At 41.0% G+C, this 23,513-nt stretch overlaps 1 protein-coding gene across 2 annotated transcripts in view; it reads right to left on the bottom strand.

The window, feature by feature from the left end:
* The window catches only part of slc8a2a (solute carrier family 8 member 2a), a 138,883-nt gene that overhangs the window by 57,949 nt on the left and 57,421 nt on the right, over positions 1–23,513 (bottom strand). For both annotated transcript variants that reach the window (XM_048237603.1, XM_048237604.1), the window contains exons 2-5: positions 17,259–17,597; positions 15,210–15,347; positions 14,800–15,027; positions 9,914–10,198 (exon numbers count right to left, since the gene is read on the bottom strand). In XM_048237603.1, coding sequence (XP_048093560.1) covers positions 9,914–10,198; positions 14,800–15,027; positions 15,210–15,347; positions 17,259–17,573 — 966 coding nt within the window. In that variant the 5' untranslated portion in view covers positions 17,574–17,597. The remainder of the gene's footprint in view (positions 1–9,913; positions 10,199–14,799; positions 15,028–15,209; positions 15,348–17,258; positions 17,598–23,513) is intronic.

Here is a 23,513-nt window from a genome sequence, read left to right as displayed (position 1 = left end):
GAATTTGATATGATATTAAGTTTTTCCCTTTAAGTATGACCCTCAAGGCTTAATTTCTCCTTAGGTAAGGGATTTATTTAAGGGTGTTGCACAGAATACCTTAAATGGTTTCCTTAGTTAAGGAAAAACGTTAAGGGATTTTCCAGCACAGAGATTGTTCAACAGCTGTAACTAGCTGGCTAGTAGGGGATGCTGTTAGTTAACCCACTGAACACATTAAAGCCTAATGATCATTCATCTTACTTAAAAAATATTCGATGAAATTATCCAGGTAGCAAGTAAAGCATGTTACATGTTACCCCCCCGCCCCCACACACACACCTACATGACTTTTAGCATTTTTACATCCCTCTCCCTATGCTGCAGACCTTTTATTTATTTTCTTATTTCATCACACGTCAAAACACACACACACATATATCTGACTTTCTCCAACTTTTGCACATCTCCATTGAACTTTTTATTTATTATTTTTGATCTCTCTTCCATCTATCTACCCATGTCCTTGATTGCCTAGCCTTTCAAATCCCAATCCTCCCCCACCTTTCTTATGCAGCCCTTGCCACTTAATCTACTAAACCCCTCTTCTACTGCACTTTTTACTCCCCCCATAAATGCACAAATAGGCTGACACCAGACATAATTTCACTGCATTTCTTACTTCCAGTAACTATATGCATGTGACAATAAACTTCCTTGTATCCTTGTATGTTATAAACCTGAACTGAACAATACTGGCTAGTAGAGATGATCCTGTCATCAGTGCACCAAAACAAACTTTTTTTTTAACGAGAAGCTCATGGTAAGCTAACAAGATATCCATATGAATTCTGTTAACATTAAGCTACCACTACGTTATGTAAACCGCACAATAACAATACGGCATGTTACTATTAGCGGAGAGCTTTTATTTTCAATCGTCAAAAGTAGTCAAAGCCCATATTAATGCAATCTGTCTCTTCACTAAGTCACAGTGTTGTATAAAGTACTAGAAAGCAATACTTGAGTAAAAGTACAAGTATCGTACTAGAAAAAGACTTTGGTAGAAGTGAAAGTTACCTTTTAGAATATTACTTAAGTAAAAGTCTTAAAGTATCTGATATATACTGTACTTAAGTATCAAAAGTAATTTTCTGATATTTAATGTACTTAAGTATTTGAAGTAAAAGTAAAAAAGTAAAAAGCAAGCGGTTTTATTTTTGAACTTTTGTGAACTTTATTTTGGCTTTCTCATAGTAAAGCATAAAGCATATTCAGGGTTCCCATATTTTCTTAATCTCACTCATCAAATCAAAATCACATTCTTTTCTAGGACTTTTCAGGCACAATTCTCTTCAGTTCAAAGAACAAACAGCATTTTTTTAGAGCGGACATCAAAGAAAAAAAACAGAAACAGAAATGCCACTTTTGTATGAACTTCAGGTAAAAATGAAAAATAAATAACTTATTTTTTTTTTTTTTTTTAAATGACCTGCTGGTAGGGAGAACATTTTGGTCATGTGGTATGAGCATTTCTAGGGCTTACTCCCCAAGTCACCATCTCACTCTCACACACCCACACACACACAGGCCACCTATGTCCAGCAGCTACTAATATGCCAGTCATAGTTGAAACTGAAAACGTGTCATCTTCAAAAGAAGCTGGTTTTCAAAGTTGACAGAATTTAGTGCCCGGGAGTTTTAGGCCAAAGACCGGCCAATGTTTTCCATAGTGGTGGGAATTGGATAAATGAAGCATTTTGATGAAGCAACATTTCAGCTCTTACTATCATGTAGTTTTTATTAGTACCATGGTTCAACAAATGTGTACAGTAAAGGTTATATAATAATTCACTTCAACTGAGAAGTTAACAAAAAATATTCCACAAGTTAACAAAAACAGAAAGAAAGAAGGAAAGAAAGAAAGAAAGCCTTTGAAATGTAGCCTATCCCACGCTTCCACAAAGAGGCATATTAAACTAATATTTAGGCTACATGTGTTTTTCATCACTAATTTCGGGCTCATCATTTTCAGTGGTCGACTGGTTGATCTGCTGCTCAGTCTCTCCTGGCCTCTTTCTACCATCCATCCTTCCTGACGCTTGTGTCTACTGTAGGGCCGGCTCGGCTATCCTTATCTGAGAAAACTTTTTGAAAAGACGGGCTACAGTATATGGACACAACCAACTCTTTTTGGGAGGGGAGAACTCCCTCACGTAGGCTACAACCCATGCAGAGCCATTGCATTGGTGTCATGCACAGAATGCGGAGTGTGTCCTACTGAAAAGATAGACTAACGTGACAAATGTCAATATTTTTTTCCTCGACCGGCCCAAAAGTGAAGCGGCCACCGGGAATTCTCCCGATTCTCCTGATTACCCACCCCGGGCCTGATTCAGTCTTACTCTTCTTGAACTGAAGACAAGTCCTGCGATGCTAAATAGCCTTTCACAGGCCGCTGAGGCAGGTAGCGGAGAGTTCAGCTTCACAGAAAGCTGCCAATGTACAGAAACATTCCGAGTTCAACACTACCATCGGGGTGGTCGTCTATGATAATGGGAGGTCCTCCGGTAGGTGCTCGTGCTTCCATGGCGGTTTCAGTTGTGCGTCCTCCAACAAACAAGCGCTGAAATAGAGCGCTCAGCGTGCGTAATGCAATCTAGGAGCAGTGATTCGCCAAACCTCCCTTTTTGCAGTCGCACACATTTCTTCTAATTTTATGTTTTAGTAACGAAAGTAACAAAAGATGCTTAGTGGAAATATAACGGAGTAAAAGTATACATTTTATCTAGGAAATGTAGTGTAGTAAAAGTGAAAGTTGACATAAATTTAAATAGCGAAGTAAAGTACAGATACGTAAAATTTCTACGTAAGTACAGTAACAAAGTATTTGTACTCTGTTACATTACAACACTGCTAAGTCATACTAGTTTTATATTTCCTTTTTAGATTTACTTGAGTACTGTGTAATGTAGGCTACCTGGGCTTGAACTTGAAACAAAAGTAGGCCAATAATTATTGCAAGTTGCACTAGGCTACTTTTTGTATTGGTTATAAAAGATGTTTGTGAAATTTGCACAGTAAAAGTTCTGTATTTTGGCTGAAATTGTCTTTGCTTTCTAATTCCATAGAATCATGGGTGGCTCTTCTTTGTAAACAGCATCATTTTCTGGGGCCATGCAAACCTGTAGGCTATTAGTACTGGTGTGGAATTATTCTACAATATTCACTCATCATGACCATCCTAAGTCAATCTACTGCAGTAATTCCTTTCTCAGACAGTAGAAAATGCTGGACACCTGATTATGCATGGAAAAAAAAGTACCGTCATATACCGTGAAACCGTTTTGAAACCGAATTTTGAAAAATACCAAAAGAGACCTGAAAGTCCTGCAAGGGACAGATCCCTGTATTTCCAGATTTTTGTGGTTTTGGCGACAGGGACGACCACCTACCCATAAAGACAGGAGGAGTGAACAAAGGGAAGTCCAGCAGCTGATAAAGCAGTGGTCCCGGATACAGGAAGTGGATGGGACCTTGTATCGAGCCATCCAGGCTCCTCCTTCCAGAGATCCAGTGCTGCAGCTTTTACTGCCAAGGTGTTGCGAGTCGAAGTGCTCACTAGCCTACACAACAATCATGGCCATCAGGGGGTGGACAGGGCCACAGATCTGATATGCCAGAGGTGCTACTGGCCCTTGATGTGGCATGAGGTGCAAAAGTGGTGTTCTGAGAGTGAGCAGTGTGTGGTTGCTAAAGCAAGACAACCCAAGCCAGAACCTTCTTGGGAAATCTGTTAGCCACTAAGCCTTTGGAGATAATCACCATTGACTTTACTCTCTTGGATTGAGCTAGCACAGGACAAGAGAATGTTCTGGTAGTCACAGATGTTTTCTAAAAGTTTACTCAGGCCTTTTCCACCCCTGATCAGCGAGCTTCCACCGTACCTAAGATTGTAACTGAGAGATGGTTCGATGTGTATGGCGTGCCAAGGAGAATCCACTCTGATCAGGGGCGCAGCTTTGAGGGGGAGCTGTTGGAGCTGTGTGACATCTACGGCATAACAAAGAGTAGAACCACAGCTTATCATAAAGAGGGGAACAGTCAATGTGAACGTTTCAACAGGACACTTCATGACTTGCTCAGGACCTTACCCCCTTAAAAAAGAAGCGTAAATGGCCCCAGTTGCTCCCTCAGCTCCTGTTCGCCTATAATACCACCGTGTACCACGTAGCACTCCCCATACGAGCTGATGTTCGATCAGAAGCCACAGTTACCAGTCGACCACCTACTTGGTAATACTGGAGGTGACCACGGGGACAGTCCACCAACTGACTGGGTGGACTGTCAAGAGTACCTGACTTCTATCTATGCTAGTGCTAGAAGACACTTATAAGAGGCTGTGGCATATCATAGGCATGGTGGTCCTGACACCGTACCCATATTACCACCTGGCACTCTAGTCTTTTGCAAGAACCATTTTCACGGTCGCCACAAAATCCAGGATACTTGGCCGTCCATCAGAGCTAGTGAGCGGAGCGGAGCACGAGTGAGTGAGGAGCGTAGCGGATGAAATTTTGTTGGAGCGCGGAGCGCTTTTTAATTTAGAGGCTGTAGCGGCTGCTCTGCTGATCTCTCCAATTTCGCTCCGATACCGCTTACACCACAAGTCTGAGGCATGCTCAAATCCACCCAGAATTCATGTGTTCGTAATGAAACCAAGACCGTTAAATTTCAAAGTAAGTTCGTTGATGGGGATGGGGTCGCTAAATATTTTAGAAAGGAAACTGAAAGTCATAGGGCCTGCAAGCATACTATTCCTACCATACAACTAGATATTAACAGTGTAGAGCAATAACAACCATGTGGTGACGCTGTTCCAGTGAGTTAATATTAATTTTGGAATTTAAGAAGACACATTTTGCAGAAACATGAGTTCTACGGAGAGCAAAGAAAAACGTGAGCAAGTTGAATATGCTTCATATCAAGAGAGGCTGAAGTAATACTTGGATGCTAAGCCTGTATTCTTTAGGCAACTAATCCCACTGATTCCTTTTAGGCTTATGTGTATTGACGTTGCCAAGCTTGTTCGTTGTTGCACTATCGGTGTTGCATTATCTTTTAAAATAAATGTTCTATGAGTGAAATTGTCGTTGCTCTTGGTTCTTTGGAATTTAAGTTTTCTAAGGTGACAATTCGACTTATAGATCTCCTTCTTTTAAATTGGAGCGAGCGTGGAGCGATTTCACTGGAGCGGGAGGATTTTTAAGTAGAGCGGGGAGCGAAATTGAGCGGAGCGGCCTAACATGAATTTGAGCGGAGGAGCGGGCGAGTGAACAGCCACCTGAGCGAGGAGAGGGATATTCGCACCACTCAGCTCTGCTCACTAGCTCTGCCGTCCACCAAGTATGAAATTGTGGAGTGTCTGGATGGAATTGGTACCAGTGTTGGGCAAGTTACTTCAAAAGCGTAATGCATTATTTATTACTTGTTACTGTCATCTCAAAGTAATTTGTTACATTACAATATTACTGTCTTTGAATTGTAAGGCATTACACTACGTTTACATTACTTTCACCAAAATAACAGGAAATATGGATTTGGTGTTCTCAATAGATCTTCATGTGTTCAATGCAGCTCATTACACGGCAGGAGGTGATGTGGTATGGCATAATGACTGAGCTAGGTTTAAGGCTAACAAAAGAACAATATAATGGTTGCAGTTATGGCTCATGGGACGATGTAGGCCCCAAAGGCCAAAGGTCACTCACAACTTAATATAGTAAAAAATAGCCATAGTGAAATTGTATGTTGACTTTAAATAGTTCTCATCATTGCCGGTTGCCTTTCCTTCCACTTACAGTAGTGTAGACTTAATGCAAATAGTTTAAGAATAATGGCTACGATCTTTGTCTGTAAAAGCAACATTTTAGTTATTCTCACTGCTTGAAATGAGAAGTATAGCCTAACCATGTTAGAACTGTTGCATGCATGGCAGAGATAACTCAAATTCCCTTTCTACAGTCATCTAAACAAGGCAATCAAATTCCAGGACCAGCATAGATGACTTTTTAACTTCTTGGATAACCTTCTCTGGTGCCAATTGAGCATTTTTCAATTCTTCAGTTACTGAGAATTGTACCGAGTAAAATATTAACTGAAATTGTATTGGTAATGCCTTACATTACTGCATTACAGCACAAATCAATGCATTACTGTAATTACATTACTTTTTTAATGCATTACTCCCAACAGTGATTGGCACACACTATAAGATCAGGCCTCATGGGGAAGAGGGCCCCCCTAAGACCATACATCGGTCCGAGCTTAAATCTGTTCCCACGGTCAAGATTCATCCAGCCCACCAGCACTGGCTGCTCCACAGCCTCATTGGGAGGGAGCCAGGCCTAGGTAACCTTGGAGACCCGTTGAGGGTAGCCATAGTCCACACCAGGACTAGTGCTTACAGTGACCATCACAGAGACCAAGATCAACTCTAGCCATGATCAGCTAGAAGCTCATTTGAAGGCTATACCCCCAGGTAACCCTGAAGTTGGAGACCAGCTAAGGGTAGCCGTAGCCATAGCTCACATCAGGACTAGCACTAAGCCTCCCAGGGGCCAAGATAGTGTCAACTTTAGCCTTTACCTTGAACTGTCACAGGCTGATTTGGAGGGCGTACCAGATGTCCAATCCCCCACAAACAGCGCCAGCCACCCGGCAGCAGCACCATTTAGCACAGCCACTTTGGAGCCAGAACCAGAGCTGGCCCCAAGCATAGCAGCAGGTGAAGATTATCCAATCGTGCACCCCCTCCCCCCAATCATGCACCCCTGTTTTATCCCTCTGACGTTCCACTCATAATACTGCCGTAGAGCATTCAAACCCCTTCCATCTCTCACAGTCTGTTTCATAAGAGTTCTCTGCCAGTGTAACCGAAGTAAATGTTTCCCCCATCCCCTTCAGGCCTTGGCAGTAGATATGTATGCTACCAGGACGGTGAACTTTAAAGCCAGGGGTGTATGTGGAAAGGCTGATATGCAGCGCTGGCACACATGCCCACCCGTGGTTGGTGATCATATACGTAACTTCCTCTCTGGGAGAACAATGCTGGTCATTTAAATTGTTTGGCACATGGGTGCTTGTGGTTGTTGTCGCTGGAAGAACACGGCTTTATTCTAAGACTGGTGACTGTAGAGTGTGCTGTTTCCATTGTGCTGGCGTTTTGGCAGGCTTCCAAAAGTCGAGGTGCGTTGTTGCTGTTACCCCATTGCTTCTCTTGCACGCTTGTTGGCTGTGGATAACCCATCGCTTTTAAAGAGAGCAAATGCACACGGTTTAGTGTCTGACCAATGTTTTTCCTTGGGTTATTTGGTTTTTTTTTTGTATTAGTTCAGGCTGTGAGAGGGCCATCCATGGTTTGTCTGTTTGTTTGTTTGTAACTTATATTCTTTTATTTGTTCATTTTGCCTACTGCTACTTAACTACCCATTCCATACGGATTCTGAGCAGCCTGGTAGCACTCTGCCTATGACACCTAGTGGTGTGCTGTGTTGCCTGTACTATTATAAGTTATTTCCAAGGCAACTTTCTCTTATGGTAGACAATAGAATGACATGTCAGGGCAAGGAAAGCACCAAGAAAAGCAAATGTTTGTAACATAGGCAACAAGCGACACTTTTCAGACACTCAAAGTTTGCAACCTTTCTACATTAACTGGGTGTTTTCTGTGCAAAAAGACGTAAAGAAAATTTGAAAATCACTTTTCGGACTAGATATAATAGGGCAATTCCATGGAAAATTGTGTTTTTTGTAACATCCATAACGCCAATAAAATGTGATGGTATGGTATGATGTGAATGATTACATGAAATTTGAGCATTTGCTATTTTTGGCTGAAGAATATACATGAGAAAAAATGCAGAAAAAACGAATGTTATCATTCACATCATACAAATGCCAAGGCATTTCACTGGCGTTATGGATGTGACAAAAAGTCCATTTTCTGTGGAATTGCCCAATAGCTTATCTCTCTGTCTACCAGGGGTGTCTATTTACACCCCTGGTACGAATAGCTTTGGCCACACAGCTGAGCTATTCACACCCTGTGACATAACAACAAAAAGACGTTGCTCACGTCCACAAAAAAAAGTTTTGATTGCAACAATTAGCTAGTTCATGCACCAGGGTGTAAATAGCATGCAGTACTATATACACCAGGGTACAAATAGCATCCACTTCTAACTATACATTGATGCAAACAGCATCTCTTATTCAGAGTGTCTGTTACACAGCTGAGCTATTCACACCCTGTTACATAACAACAAAAAAACATGTTGCTTGTTTTTTTTATTATTATTACATTGTGTGATCAATATGCCAGAATAAATGCAAAGGGGTGCAAATAGCATACACTGATATTTGTACCAGACGGGGTATTAATAGAACACATTGCTGTGTGCACCGGGGTATAAATAGAATTCACTTCTAATGGCACCAGGGTATGAATAGCATACACTGCTAATTGTACCAGGGGTACAAATAGCCTTACCCTATTTTAAAACATACAGATAAAAACACTATGATGGATCGTAAAAATGTTGTTGTTGTACTGTACTATGATATCTGCTGCATGATTACAGTTAAGTTGCATTATCTCCCAATGCCTCGACACGTTACTGCTGATCCATCAGTTATCCATATAGCACTGATTTTGTGGCTATATTCATAATTACAATACCAGCCTCCCACTTGCATGGTGTGGAAAAATGACATGCTTTTAAAGTGAATGTAAAACATTGTTAAGAAAACGTGCAGATTTATAACAAACAAGGTAGGCTAGCATACATTTTGCAGGAACGTAGACATATAAGTGAACTTGGTAGCCTACTATTAGCATGACCTAAGAAGTAGCCAATACTCCACCAACGAAGACTTGAAATTCATGTAGCTTAAGTAACCTACAGAAATACTTCCAAAAAATATTGGTCGGCTCAAGTAAACTGTTTTATTTGCTCACAATAGGTTTAGGTTTTTGTTGATGACAATGACCGTGCCAGCATTCATTACTTGTGGTTGAAATTAGACACGTCGACACAGGCAGGCTGTGAGAATTTCTAGGAGGTGGGGTATTATACGTTGCCACTTTTTCCACCAATGAAATGTACCACTGTATCAACAACAACGTCGGAGGTATCGAATTGCGACACGGGCACAACGCTCACTAGCTCTGGTGGACGGCCCAAAGCCCTAACAAGTAGGCCACGGCTACCCCTTTGTTTCCGCAATAAGGAGGAAATACTGTCTAATTTGGTGTCATCAATACAATTAAGTGGTAGGATAGTGGTATTGAGTTTTCCTTCAATGCATGCGTGTGCGCGTCTGCGTGAGAGAAACTAAAATCACTTAATAATGTTGGTATAGCAAAGCTCCGCTTCAACCTGTTGGAGTGGGGTAACAACATTTAATAGAACAAAGTTGATTCTTGCAACTTCCATAAAAACGGAGCAGAGACTGGATAATACAATGTATACCATTGAGTATTGTATTGTCAGATTTGAATATAACGTGGCCAAAAGCTATTGTAGCCTAATTATTCATCCAGTTTAATACATACCTCCAGATCAGTGATATGTTTGTAATTGACTGCAGCCATCTTTATGAAAATGGCAACGCAAGACAACGCAAAGTACAATGGTGTGTCGTTGATGCAGATTGGATATTCTCTCAGAGGAAAATAAGTTGTTCGGGAATGCGCTTCACCTACCCTCGCTATAGGTGCAAATGTATTTCAGTGGTTGGGATAACATTTTTGGGATGGTTTGCCCCTTGTCTCGAAATCCTATAACGTGATGTTCATATAATATTTATATAAATCATTCTTAATGTACAAGAATAATTTCAGATATTTTTCCCTCACTCTTTGTTCTCTCACCTCTTCTCTATTGGGTTCTTGTTCTTTGTTGTTCTCCAAGGATATGATGGTACTTGTGGAGTTACTTGTAGAATTACTTGGATTTATTTCATGGAACTTTCCCTCCATGATGACATCAATACCCTTTGGAGCCAGGCCCCCTTCGGTCTCTACAATGATGCCATGACGCTTGTCAGCACGGTAGCGCTTGTGGAGATATTTGTAAAAGAGAAGTCTACGATCTGCAATCCAGGCCAGGAGTACACACACCGGGAAGAAAAACAGTGTGACAAGAGCCTCCCACACCTGCAATAAACAATATAAAAACACAGACTCTTGCACACATCACTACACACAGATACACATATATAAAAACCCTGAAAAGAAATGTTTCATTGTAGTAATCTCTAGTATCAGCCCATTGACAGATGAAGTGAATAACACTGATTATCTCGTTATCATGGCACATCAGGGGCGGAGCCAGAGGGGTGGCTCGGGGTGGTACAGGCTACCCTTAAAATTTGACTGGCCACCCCAGGTGCCACCCCAAAATCCTAGTCTATGGTTGGCCATTAGTCTATTGCGGGACCTTTCTTGATGCACCTGCAGCGCTAGTATGAAGTGTCAGACAGACGTTGGAAAGTGGCAAACACGCTTGCCATTATACATGACTTATTGTTTTTAGCATGTGAGTTTAGGCCTACAGGCTACTGCTTGTGCTAACAGGCAAAGATATCTATTTACCTATCGCATCTGCCAGTGCCTATTTATCTAATCACACACACAAGTTGCGTCTGTTGAATCACATCATTCTAGACTAATTTTCCTACCTGCTTATTTTACCTAGCCTACCCTGCCAACATTTGCTAGGTCATTAAGTGTTAACTGTGGGCCTAAAAGCATTTAATTATAATACTGTCCCAATCAAGGTTTGAAAATCGGAGGTTCACAGGCTACTGTGACCTTGGTGCCCCCTTCTTTCAATATTCTTTGCATCCGACTAATAGCGATTTTCATTTAACCTATGGCCTGTCAAAATAATCTTAGCATTCACAGTGCAAATTAATTTAGTCTTTTACGCAGTGGAGAAAGTGACTGCGCACGCCAAGAAAGAAAGAGCGTCCATTCACCCATTCTTCTCTGTTGAACTACTGTACTCGCGAAGTAGTCTACTCATCACACAGACATTGTCATTACATCACACAGAGCTTTTTCTCAGCTTTTAAACAATGTTAGCCACTAGTTGCTGTGGTAAACGGTTCGCGAGAAAAATAACTTTAATTTAATCCTATTATTATACAGTTCTGCGCCCATCTCCCTACCAATTCATCTCGGTGGAATGCTTTGCGAACTCTTCCCATATAACCTACAAACAATACATACAAACCATATCAGAATAAACAGTGGACCTTACCGAACACAAAGGTGTGAAGCATCCCCCTGTACAGATAGCCATTCCAGAGTAATCCGGTTTTGAATTTGCAGCAAATTTCTACATGTCTCCAACTTTAGGCTTTACATTTCATAGCAGGCCAAATAAAACATAAATGTTAAATATAGCCTAGATATTTGTAAATATTAAATTAAGATGATTTACAGTTAATTGTTCATGTTTCAGGTCATATTTCGTAGCCTACAGTGATGCAGGTCTACTGTAGCCTACTGTTCATCAAGCTGGAATTCTGGTAACCTTTCAACCAGTCAAGAATTTGTTGTGAAATATTAACATTTTGGGAAGTTTACGTAGCTTAGGCTAAACTGTATGTTTCTTTCGTCCCCCATGCCTGTTTTATTCGTCCCGACCAGGAGGGATAAATTAAACAATATAGTCTGAACGGTTTTGTTCAGAGCTGAAAGTGCAACTGTATTTGACAAAGTGCTAGTGACAAAATATTAACTTTCGGTGTGGTCTCTTTGTAAATAATGTTTAATTAAAAAAAAAATTGATCGTCCCAGCTTTAATTGGTGTTTATTTCATTCATGTTTCATACAAAAGTATTTTAAGCATTTAGTTGAGAGATGTTTGTTGATTTTGGATGACTTTGTTATAGCTCTTTGCCAGCTCAGACAAAAAAAAGCAGGTCAAATTATTTTAACAGCTACAGAAATAGATGGCCATAGATAGCCATATAATAGAATAGAATATATTCTAATGTCCCCATGATGGAATTTGTTTTAGCACAGCATAACCCATTACCATTAATAGACAACTTCGATTTAATATGTTGGTTTATTTGTATTTGCACAGCATAACTCATTAATAGACAACTTAGATTTAATATGTTTGTTTATTTGTATTTGCATTTTATTCAAATACAAAGACATTTTACAGTATGTGAGAGTATGGTCTTTGCCCTTCAATTGATGAGTATGGTGTTTGGTGCATGGTTTTCCTAATGTATTTGTGCTAATTTAACATCTTGAGCCTGTTTCCTCATTATCTGGATGTTTTACTTCATGCCACCCTTGAATTAATCAGTGCTCCACGAGGGCCACCCTTGTTAAAAATGTCTAGAATCGCCACGTGTGGCACGTGTCAGTGAATTGGATATAGTAAGCGCAGCGGGCCCCGTTGCTGACAGGAATACGCTGTCACTTTCCACGCACGTTAGTACCAATATTTTTAACTGGCAAACACCTGATAAACAATGGCACCGACAAAATAGAACTGAATCGAAATCTACATGGTGCGACACTGTTGTTCGGGGTTGTGTAGAGAACAATGGAATCTAATGTAATTGAATGTCGAAAGCAGAGCGCATCGCACTCATGTCGGCGCTGGTGTGCGCACTCCTTTAGGCTGAAAGTGCACATTTTGTCCTCAAAGTTGATGAGTTAGAAGCAGGGAAAATATGAAAACATAAGGACAAATTGTGATGGCCAGACGACAGAACTCTCCAAAACTGCAGGTCTGGTAGGTACCATACACAGAGTTTGCGGGAGGGGCACCGTGCGACAATGTGATGTCACAGGAACATCATAACTATTTATACTCACGCATGGTGGTCGCGATACTAGTTGCAGTATTCTCCCGAACAGAGGTGTCGCTGTTGTGACAAGGCTATTGCTACCTACTTTACACCGTAGAAGAAGAAATGTAAAGCTTTCCCTGACAGCTGCTCTTCACAACTAGGAGACATTACCATCTAGTTTTCAAGGTGTGTGCAGTTAGCTGGCTGGCGCTGAGAAATGAGTTTGTGTAATTTCCTAAAGTGGAAAGAGATTTCTTTTCAGGTCTTAGCAGATATCCTTTGATTGAAAATAAATCTATTTATTACATTTTCCTGGATTATTATGTCCCTGGGTCCTAGTCCTTTTCCTCTTAATTCCCCTTGTTACCCTCGCTGGTAAGTCTGTTGACTTATCCAACAAACTATTGAAAATTCACAACTGTATCACAACTCTCGCTGGTAGCTAATCACCTTAAACTGATTATTCAACCTTCATGACTACAGTCATTTTATTTTAAGATGTGGGCTAGGCTATATGAAATGCCTGAATGTGGTTAATGCCTGTAGAGGCTCCCTAAACTTGGCTTCAAGCTCGTCCTTCTTGTCGCGCGACAGTGAAAAAGAATATCCTGTGCAGGAGCTGCCTGCGCAAGGCTGAAATTTATTGTGCAACAGAGGAAATTATGTCATTTTGGTGTCACACTGTCATGCGACAGGTCGGGAATGGTGACTGTAAATAGGCATGGATGGCCTGGTACCAGGGGCGGACTGGCAATCTGGACGTTCTGAAAAAGTCCAGAACAGCCATCCATCCGATGGCTGCCTGGCTCAGTACTTCATCGGCCAAGTAGGCCTGTCTAGCTCTCCACATAATTGTGCGTCACTCAGGCTAAATCAAAGCTATCCGTTTGTCTACACTATCAGTCGTCATTGTCATCCAAAAAAGTCCACGTCACGCCATCGTGTCTTCAATGATAAGCCTACAGGATAAGATACACAATTTATATTTCACCCCTCTCTATGGTTCAATCATGTGCATAATAGCCTAAATACATAGCTATTGAATTATGTGTGTGCAGAACAAACAGAAACAAACAAAAACAGAAAACTGAGAGGGAGAACAAGTTTCCTCCCCAATAAAGGTAGGCTATTTATTGACAAACGTTACCCCCCATATAACTCACCGTAGCCTATCATTATGCATTTGGCATGACTCAAACCTTATCCCTCTTTCATGATGCTAGACTATTAATAAAAATGTTTTAAAAGGAGCTGCACATAGGCATTACGCACATAGGCATTTATGACCGCCACTCGCGTAGATTAAGACGAGACGATTTCCTAGACATATATAGAGAGTGGAGAGTAGTGCTTAACCACTTCCCCCAACCGCATCTATCCTACTGGTCAGGGATCGAACCGGCAACCCTTCGGTTACAAGCCCGAAGCCCTAACCAGTAAGCCAGTAGGCCACGGCTACATTATCGGTACATAGATGATTACATTATCAGGTTTTATAACATGTTTTTTGGAGTTATGACAGGATTGTTATTACATTATTGGGAGTTATAACATTATTGCAAAATGATTGAGTTATCAGGTTCTACAATCCCTTAACATTAGTTAAAAGAAAACACACAATAATTCCCAAACAACACCTATTCTCTTTGCTAGTGTCATCAATGTACTTGTTCTGGATTTCGGGGCTTTGTCTCTGTGAATGGTCTTGAGACAGATGCTAGTGGCACTGTATACATTAATAAAATTGAACATTTTCATTTGATGTGATCATAATTTAACACCATTTTCTTTATAGACTTTTGTGACAGACAAACCTGCAATGCTATCACTTATTTGACCCCCTTATCAATCTTTTAGCCCATTAACACAAATGTGGAATAAATAAGCAAACAATGGACACCGAGAACATACCACTGATGGTATATGGAAACATACCTGAACAATGCCAGGGCTTATGACTGCCAAGATGAGATAAAGCCAGATGTAAGCAAAGATGCTCCAGAAAGCAGTCACAAAAAACACTCGTAAGTGCTTAATCTTCCGTGAGTCTTCATTAGGGATGGCCCATACACACAATCCAATAATCACAAACATATTGAAAGCAGCACTGCCCACAATGGTTCCTGGACCAAGCTCCCCTGCCTCAAAGCCATGGCCACAGACCTAGACACAAAAGAAGATTTCTCTATCACATGTTTGCAATCTACTATATATAAATCCTCATTCATTTGTTCATATATGTAAGTAATTTTAAGACTTTGTGGTTGTCCTGATTATTAAGGAGTGTGTTTGTGTGGCTTAATGTGAATGCATATTTGTATGTGAATGTGCACATTTGTATGTACCTCTATAACAGATAACAGGATTTCAGGAGCAGAAGATCCTAAGGCCATTAAAGTAAGATTGGATACAGTCTCATTCCATATTCTTACTTTCGTTAATGTTACCTCTCCATTTGAATTTGTCACTTTAACTTCTCTTTCCTGTGACAGAACATTGAAAGAATATACCATAGATAGACAGGAAGAGTGGAGAGAAAAGAGATTGAACAATTAAATTGTCTGAAATATTTTCAGATTTACATAGACAGATTTTCTTTATACTTTGCAACTAGGCCTAATTGCCTGTTTAGTATTAACTGTTTAGTATTAACTAACCTAATCTACCCCAGCATTATATTTCACTTAATGAAATGTGGACATCTTTGAAAACACAGAAATATAATCAGGAATATCTAGCTGCAAGCAGCAATGAGGGAGCCAAGCAGTTGAGTAGGATTTGGGATTGAGATTGGGATTGAATTGGATTGGACTGGACTGGGCTGGATTGGATTGTGATTGGGTCTTGAGTCCATGTACAAAGTTTGGTTTCTATACATAAAAATATTGCTGAGATATGAGCCTACTTCATGTGATTATAGATTGGATTGGACTGAATTAGATTGGATTGGATTGGACGGGATTGAGTCCATGTTCAAAGTTTGGTTTCTATATGTAAAAGCATTGCTGAGATATGAGCCTACTTCCTTTGATTATAGCACCCCCCAGTGATCAAATGACGCTATATGTATTGTGCGTCCTCAGGATGGGATACCAAGTTACTCAAACAGAGATTTTGTTAATGCATTAAAGAAGAATTCCGGTGTGATATTGACCTAAAGTGTGTTGAAACATGATACCAAGTGTGAACGTATGTCTCATAGCTCATCTCGGTTTGTCCCCTGCACTCCGAAATCTGGCGCTAGTTAGCCGATGCTACCAACAGCTTTTTCAGTGGGGGTGGCTAGCCCATACCTGTCAACATTTAGCTTTCCAAAAACAGGAGATTTTTTTCGGGGTCAGTGTTTATACCGGATCTGTGTTTGCATATTTAATACGTTTCATACACGTGTTTTAACACTGCATTTCGGTCGTTGCTTTTACCTTACCATTACCTTACGCATGCAAGTTATGTATCCACCAGCTGCCTGCCTGCAGTCTACTTCCAAAACTCCAAAGCTGCTTGCTGTCAGATTTGGTTCCGAGGGCACAAGTTCAGTGTATCAACAACACTCAATAACAGTGTATGTGATGTGTTAATCAATGAAATTCCCAACAATTTCACAACATCTAGTTCTAGAGTAGGCCATTCAACTAGCCTGCTTGCTTACGACGAGACTCAGGCTGCGCAGTTGGCACCATAGACAGGTTGGCACCCGCTTCCTTATTTGGGTTTTGGGTTGCCAGGTTTTAGCCTATGACAAAACGGTTGAAATTGAAACTAAGTGATCGTGTATGTGTAGGGTGTATTTCATCCACAATCTGGCAACCTGAATGGATCAATGATTTTAAAATGAAGTTTGATGGCCATGCAAATTACGAGAGTTTTCCGGGAGAAATAACAAAATGGGAGGGTGCTGGGAGATGACCATGAAATACGGGAGAAACCCGGAAAAAAAAACGGGAGTGTTGACAGGTATGGGATGGCCATGCAAATAAATCACTGTTTTACACCATTTATGAGGCTCAACGTATCTCCACACTTCATTGGTAGACTTCCGAGGGCCCTGACATTTAAAACGAGACATTGAGAACTTTGAAAAAGCACTGGTAGTTTACTTACAAGATGATTTATACAGACAGTATCTTCACGAAGTTTAGCGTTTGCTGCCATCTTGAATTTAGTCACGATAAATCGAGCAACGAGTAAGAATGAACAGGTATGATAAGGGATCAGATTCCAAAAACAATTCCGTGGAAATGCATGGATTCCAGTTTCTTCCAGTAGCAGCAACTGGAATCCATGCATTTCCACAGAATTATTTTTGAAATCTGATCCCTTGTCTAAACACATATTCTGTGTTGTTTTGAAAACATTCTCTACACTCCCACTTAAAAGCAATTGAGAAAAAGTACCTGTGAAGTGATGACCTCAATGGCAGCCATGAAGCGGTCTGCGATGATCGACACACCAAGAAACATGTACAGGAGGCAGCTGAAGTAGAGCACAGCCCGTCCTGCTCGCTCCCCCGTACTTATGTCCTGTGGTAGCCACACAGGCAGCACAATGCCTGGTTTGCATACTACCAGCTCATCGCAGGAACGTCTTGGAGGTACACTGCTGGAAATACTACTGCTGCTGCTGTTCCCCTGAGTTGATAGAGAGGTGAAGGAGGCTGACACATTCAGCCGACAAAGCAATAAAAGGTGCAGAAATAAGAGAGAAAACATTGTGTCTTTGCAGGGAGTGGAAAACTTTGAAAAAAGGAAAAAGAGAAAAATGGAGAGAAGAGGCAAAATGTAATTAAATGTAATGTTCCAAAGACTGGGATTGGAATTGTACTCCTGGAACAGCCAGAATTGATCATATTCATCATATCTCTGATGGTACTCCTCAAAAGGTTAATTTTTAAGTAAACAAAACACTCTTTTTGAACCTTTGAACCCTTTTAACATGTTTTACATTATAATACATATATTTATTTATATTTATTATACCTATGTTTGTGACATGGATGAGAGTAAAATGGGTTAAAGGAGTTTTCATCTCTGTGGAAATGGGAAAAAGCATGAGTTCCACTTTGGTATTGACTCTCCAGAAAGAGAAACAGAGGTATAGGACTGCTGTACAAACACTGAATTTGCATGGTTTCTTTACAATTACTTTAGCTAGGAGCTCAACACGCATAGTGTTCTTGTTCATGCACAGCACTTTTAATAATGTTTTGAGACTGTTAAGAGGCACAAACACAATCTAAAATCTGCCCCCGTACATTAATACACAGGATTAGATGTTATAATCCCTTGTGCCAAAATCCAAGGTAAAAACACATTCAGAAGCCCCTACTCAAATTAAAGGAATTATCCGGAGTAAAATGCACTTTAGATCGATTTACGGATGATTGGGGGTACATACATTGATTTGACATCAAAATCATGTCATTCGGATGTGTTTTGAGAAAGTTCGATTGTACCGTTTTCAGTCAAAACTCGTAGCCTGGAAGTGAGCAGGGCATATCTATTTCGCCACTACAAAACACTATTTTTATACCTCTTCTACAGTTCCAAACAACATAACACTTACGTGGTAGTGAGTAGAGGGTCCCTAAAGCCAAACCGAAGTATCCCGAGGTCTTTATGTGGTCGGATAGAGTCCAGAATGAATTTCATCAAGCCAGTACCTTTCCTGGCGACGAAATTGTGAATTTCCAGAGCGTGTTACAACACACTCAGCAATCGACTCCTACGGACTTTCCCCTGAAAATGGCAGCAAAGATGGCAACATTTCCGGAAAGGTAGAGATAATGATTCCCTATCCCTATCCATACAGGGCCGGCATTCCTATCATCTTGTGATAGACTATGCATGGCCTAATGGCTCTCCTGCCCCGTGTCACCATCTGCTCCTGCTGCGAACAGCATGGCCAGATCTGCCCGCTAGGCGAAAGTGGAGAGAATTTTATGAGCTTCGGACTAGGCCTACTGTCATTCTCATTGCGACTCCCCACACTGCCTCTACGTTCCCCCCTAACTGTCCTATGAGCACTTCGACCTCGTCTAACATACCCAGTGGCATTAGACAAAGGGACGAAGGGTAACTTCTCCTTACCCACAACCATTCGCTTGCTTGCTTTGCTGCCAAGGACATGTTACTAACCACCTGCCTTAGACTTCGTCCACAAATGCCCAATTCAGACAGCAAGCCAATAGCAGATCTGGCCACAAACCCTCGTGCGCCAATTTCAATAGGCCTTAATCGGTGTATTTTACTCTCTTAAGCTCATTGGCCTCTTCCACTCTGTCTTTCCAAGGAACGGTAAGTTCAATCTTCTCTGAATCCGACCACAGAAGTAAGTCTGGTCGTAGTCTGGTACTCACTATATGTGGAGGTACCGCCATCTGCTGGCCAAGATCAACCTTCATTTCCCAGCCCGCCCCATTTTTCAACTGGCCGGTTTTACACCTGGCCTTCTCGGAACGAGGTTTATCCCCCTGACGTACAAAGTTAATTTGCCTAACCCCTTTACTAGCTGCTAATGAATTGACTTCTCTCCTTTTATCCTCAATTGCCGCTGCCACACATTTCAATACCTGGTTGTGACGCCACGTATACCGCCCCTGGGTGAGACTTACCTTGCACCCTGATAGGATATGGTGGAGGCTGCCCAAACACAAACAAAGTGTGCATTTATCATCCTCACCAAACCATTGACTTAAAGTGTAAGTTCAGTGTAAATTGACTCATAGTCCTATTGTTCAAGCTCAGCACATGCAGCCCATAGGAAAAAGAATGAGACAATTTGGGACAACATGGGCCAAGTTATGGACAGGCAGCTTAAAGCAGACCCATGGGGCAGTGGGGAGTTACTTTCAGTTTCCGTTTTGATGCCCCATGGGTCTAACCCTAACCCCACCTCCACAATGGTTGCATAGGTGCACTGGAACAATCCTTCCTAAAATGCATTAAACTTTCGTTTACAAAGACGTGAAACTCACCGAGTGGTCAGGGGTGTTCACTGATATGCTCACAGAAAAATCGATGCAAAATGCAAAAGATGCGTTGTGTGTGCACAAAAAATGAACGTCTGATGGGGTCATGCCAGTTTGTTACTGTTTGTGATGCAAGATTACTGGTGAGTCAAAATTCGTCTGCATTATTCAAGGCATGCATTCGCTGTGTTTGCTCATGTCACCAGTTAAGGCGAGACACGGCAGGTGAAAACATTGTTTTTTCATGCACTGGTCAATTTCGATATTTTGAGCTAGTATGTTACCTTAGCATGTATTCTATCACACTACTACAACAAAAAAGTCTGATTTACACATTTAGGTGTTTATTTCATTATATTGTGTCTACTCGCGCCTGTATATTTCTCCTAAATTCAGCAAAAGTTAGCATTCTAACCTTGCATGCACTCCTCGCGATCGCGTGGTCCAAAACATAACATGTGTACTACCGTTGAAAGCTCTGTTTTTCCTGTATCACGCTATGTGATCCATATATGGACACTTCCTTTGTATCAGTAACCAATCGCGAAAGTTCAAAGGCGAAGTCTAGGCTGAGAACGGAATCTCATTGGCTGTCTTTCAAGGCTGTTTTTCAAAATGAGTTTCCGGCCACACTCTGAGCTCAAAAACTCCACTTCAGAAGCTAACGTACATACACCAAACTTTCTAGACTTATGCCTAACTATATGTCGAAGATTTCTACAGAGGGGTTTGTTGATATATTATTCCTAGCCTGACTTACATGACATTTTATGCCTAAAAACATGGAAAAAAGCGATTTTTTTTAGGGCTAGTGACATAATTTTCTGATTTACAGGATAACAAAAGTAGATATTCATAAATCCCTCTGTAAATGTTTTCCCATCTAATATCTGAACACAATGAAAACATAATTTTGAACTTGGCTGTATCCAATGCTCAGGTTTCGTGCCTTAAAATGTATGCAAATTAGTGCATATTTAATTAGATAATGCCTAATTTGCATATGTAAACATTAAATTACAGCAAACTTGTAATACATTTTTTTCTCATATTAATGTAAGTAATCAACTGGGGAAGTTTCATAATGATATGTGCTTGTTAAAAATTTTACCCTATTCACCTGTAGTGTCTCGCCTTAACATGGACATCAGGATAGCTAGTAAGTTAGTAGAAGTTTCGCTCTCTGTGGTGTAGTCAGTGTTGTAATGTAACGAAGTACAAATACTTCGTTACTGTACTTAAGTAGAAATTTCACGTATCTGTACTTTACTTCGCTATTTAAATTTATGTCAACTTACACTTTTACTCCACTACATTTCCTAGATAAAATGTATACTTTTACTCCGTTATATTTCCACTAAGCATCTTCGTTACTTGTTACTACTACAAACATAAAATTAGAAGAAATGTGTGCGACTGCAATAAGGGAGGTTTGGCAAATCACTGCTCCTAGATTGCATTACGCACGCTCCGCACTCTATTTCATTCACTTGTTTGTTGCTATAGGAGGACACACAACTGAAACCGCCATGCAGGGATGGATTACTGCACGGGCCTACCGGGCCCAGGCCCTGGGGCCCAAGGGGTCAGGGGGCCCTGAAGCCCAAGCCTTTGCATGGAATCATTGCCTCAATATCAACAAATCAGGATGTAGGCTATGAATCTGATTGAATTTAGTATTGGCCATCCCCAAAATGCACCAGAATACAGGAAATCACATCAAACAAATGAAAACATTTCTGGGGGAGGACCCCCACACGCCCCTGCTATTTAGCATCGCAGGACTTGTCTTCAGTCCAAGAAGAGTAAGACTGAATCAGGCCCGGGGGGGGTAATCGGGAATCGGGAGAATTCCCCGTGGGCCGCTTCACTTTTGGGCCGGTCGAGGAAACAAATATTGACATTTGTCACGTTAGTCTATCTTTTCTTAAAGTAGGACACGTTCCGCATTCTGTGCATGACACCAATGCAATGCCTCTGCATGGGTTGTAGCCTACGTGAGGGAGTTCTCCCCTCCCAAAAAGAGTTGGTTGGGTCCATATAGCCTGTCTTTTCCAAAAGGTTTTCTCAGATAAGGATAGCCGAGCCGGCCCTACAGTAGACACAAGCGTCAGGAAGGATGGATGGTAGAAAGAGGCCAGGAGAGACTGAGCAGCAGATAAACCAGTCGACCACTGAAAATGATGAGGCCGAAATTAGTGATGAGGAGGCCATGACTACAGGGACAAGTAGAGAGGATAAATTAAAGTTATTTAATGTAAGAAAGAGCAATTACCCTACATGATAAACCTATATGCCTTGTTTGCTCAGAAGAGGGTGTAGTAAAGGAGTAGGCTAAATCACCAAACAACAATATAGCCTACCCGTGCAAAAAACATGTAGCCTAAACATTAGTTCAATATGCCTCTTTGTGGAAGTGGGATAGGCTACATTTCAAAGGCTTTCTTTCTTTCTGTTTTTGTTAACTTGTGGAATAGTGGAATATTTTTTGTTCTCGGTTGTTCTCAATACTTTTTCTACTCAGTTGAAGTGAATTATTATATAACCTTTACACATTTGTTGAACCTTGGTACTAATACAAACTACAGGATAGTAAGAGCTGAAATGTTGCTTCATTTATCCAATTTCCACCACTATGGAAAACGTGGGCCGGTCTTGGGCCTGAAACTCCCGGGCACTGAATTCTGGCAACTTTGAAAACCAGCTTCTTTTGAAGATGAACAGACACCTTTTCAGTTTCAACTAATGACTGGCATATTAGTAGCTGCTGGACATAGGTGGCCTGTGTGTGTGTGTGTGTGTGTGTGTGTGTGTGTGTGTGCCTGAAAAGTCCTAGAAAAGAATGTGATTTTGATTTGATCAGTGAGATTAAGAAGATATGGGAACCCACATTATACATGAACTGGGGACATACATTATACATGAACTGGTGATTTCCGCATGTTTTTGGCAAGATCTTGCTTCATATTCTGTCGCCACTGTAGGCTTCATGAAAAATGTGAATCTCCAGCACTGGAAGGGCGGAGGCAGAGCAAAGCGTTGTTAACAAGTAAGCAGGGCCTTGTTGAATAGTCACAGATTTTATGCAAATATCACAAGTTAATCTGCTAAACTGGAACACCGGCTTTACCTGCATTCTGTGGTGGTGCAACACGTAGCACAGCGGTACATCAAAGGAGGTGTTCATGCTTGTTCTTCCTTCCCACACAAAGTTTTTACATAGCTTATCACCTTGATCATTTCTGTTATTCTAGAGACGTTGGCATTCTTAGTTATACTCTTTAATGAAAGACATGTCCTACTATTGATAAAGGGTCATACACATTTAGTAGCCTGTTCAGTGACAGTAAATATGCCAGTGGGCTACATTAAATCTGATGCAAGCCAATTAGGCTAAAATATAATTATGTAGCCTATAGTCTACTAAGGATTAAAACCACTTGTTGTGTTGATGATAGTAAATGAATTTCAAATTAAAGGTTGTATCAGCGATGGTCGGGTAACTTTACTTCTGTTGACATTCAAACAAAACAGAGAGCTAGCTCAGTACTCCCTCCCCCTCCCTCCCGTGCAATTGAAACTCTCCTGAATGTGCATCTCGTCTAGCCTGGCGGGCCATCCTATATCATTGAAATGTATAGTCTGGAATCGACCCTTTCACCTCACTTAATCCAAGGGGCGG

Source organism: Alosa alosa, chromosome 2 (assembly GCF_017589495.1).
Source record: "Alosa alosa isolate M-15738 ecotype Scorff River chromosome 2, AALO_Geno_1.1, whole genome shotgun sequence".
NCBI lineage: Eukaryota > Metazoa > Chordata > Actinopteri > Clupeiformes > Clupeidae > Alosa > Alosa alosa.
This window is presented reverse-complemented; position numbering and strand designations above follow the sequence as displayed.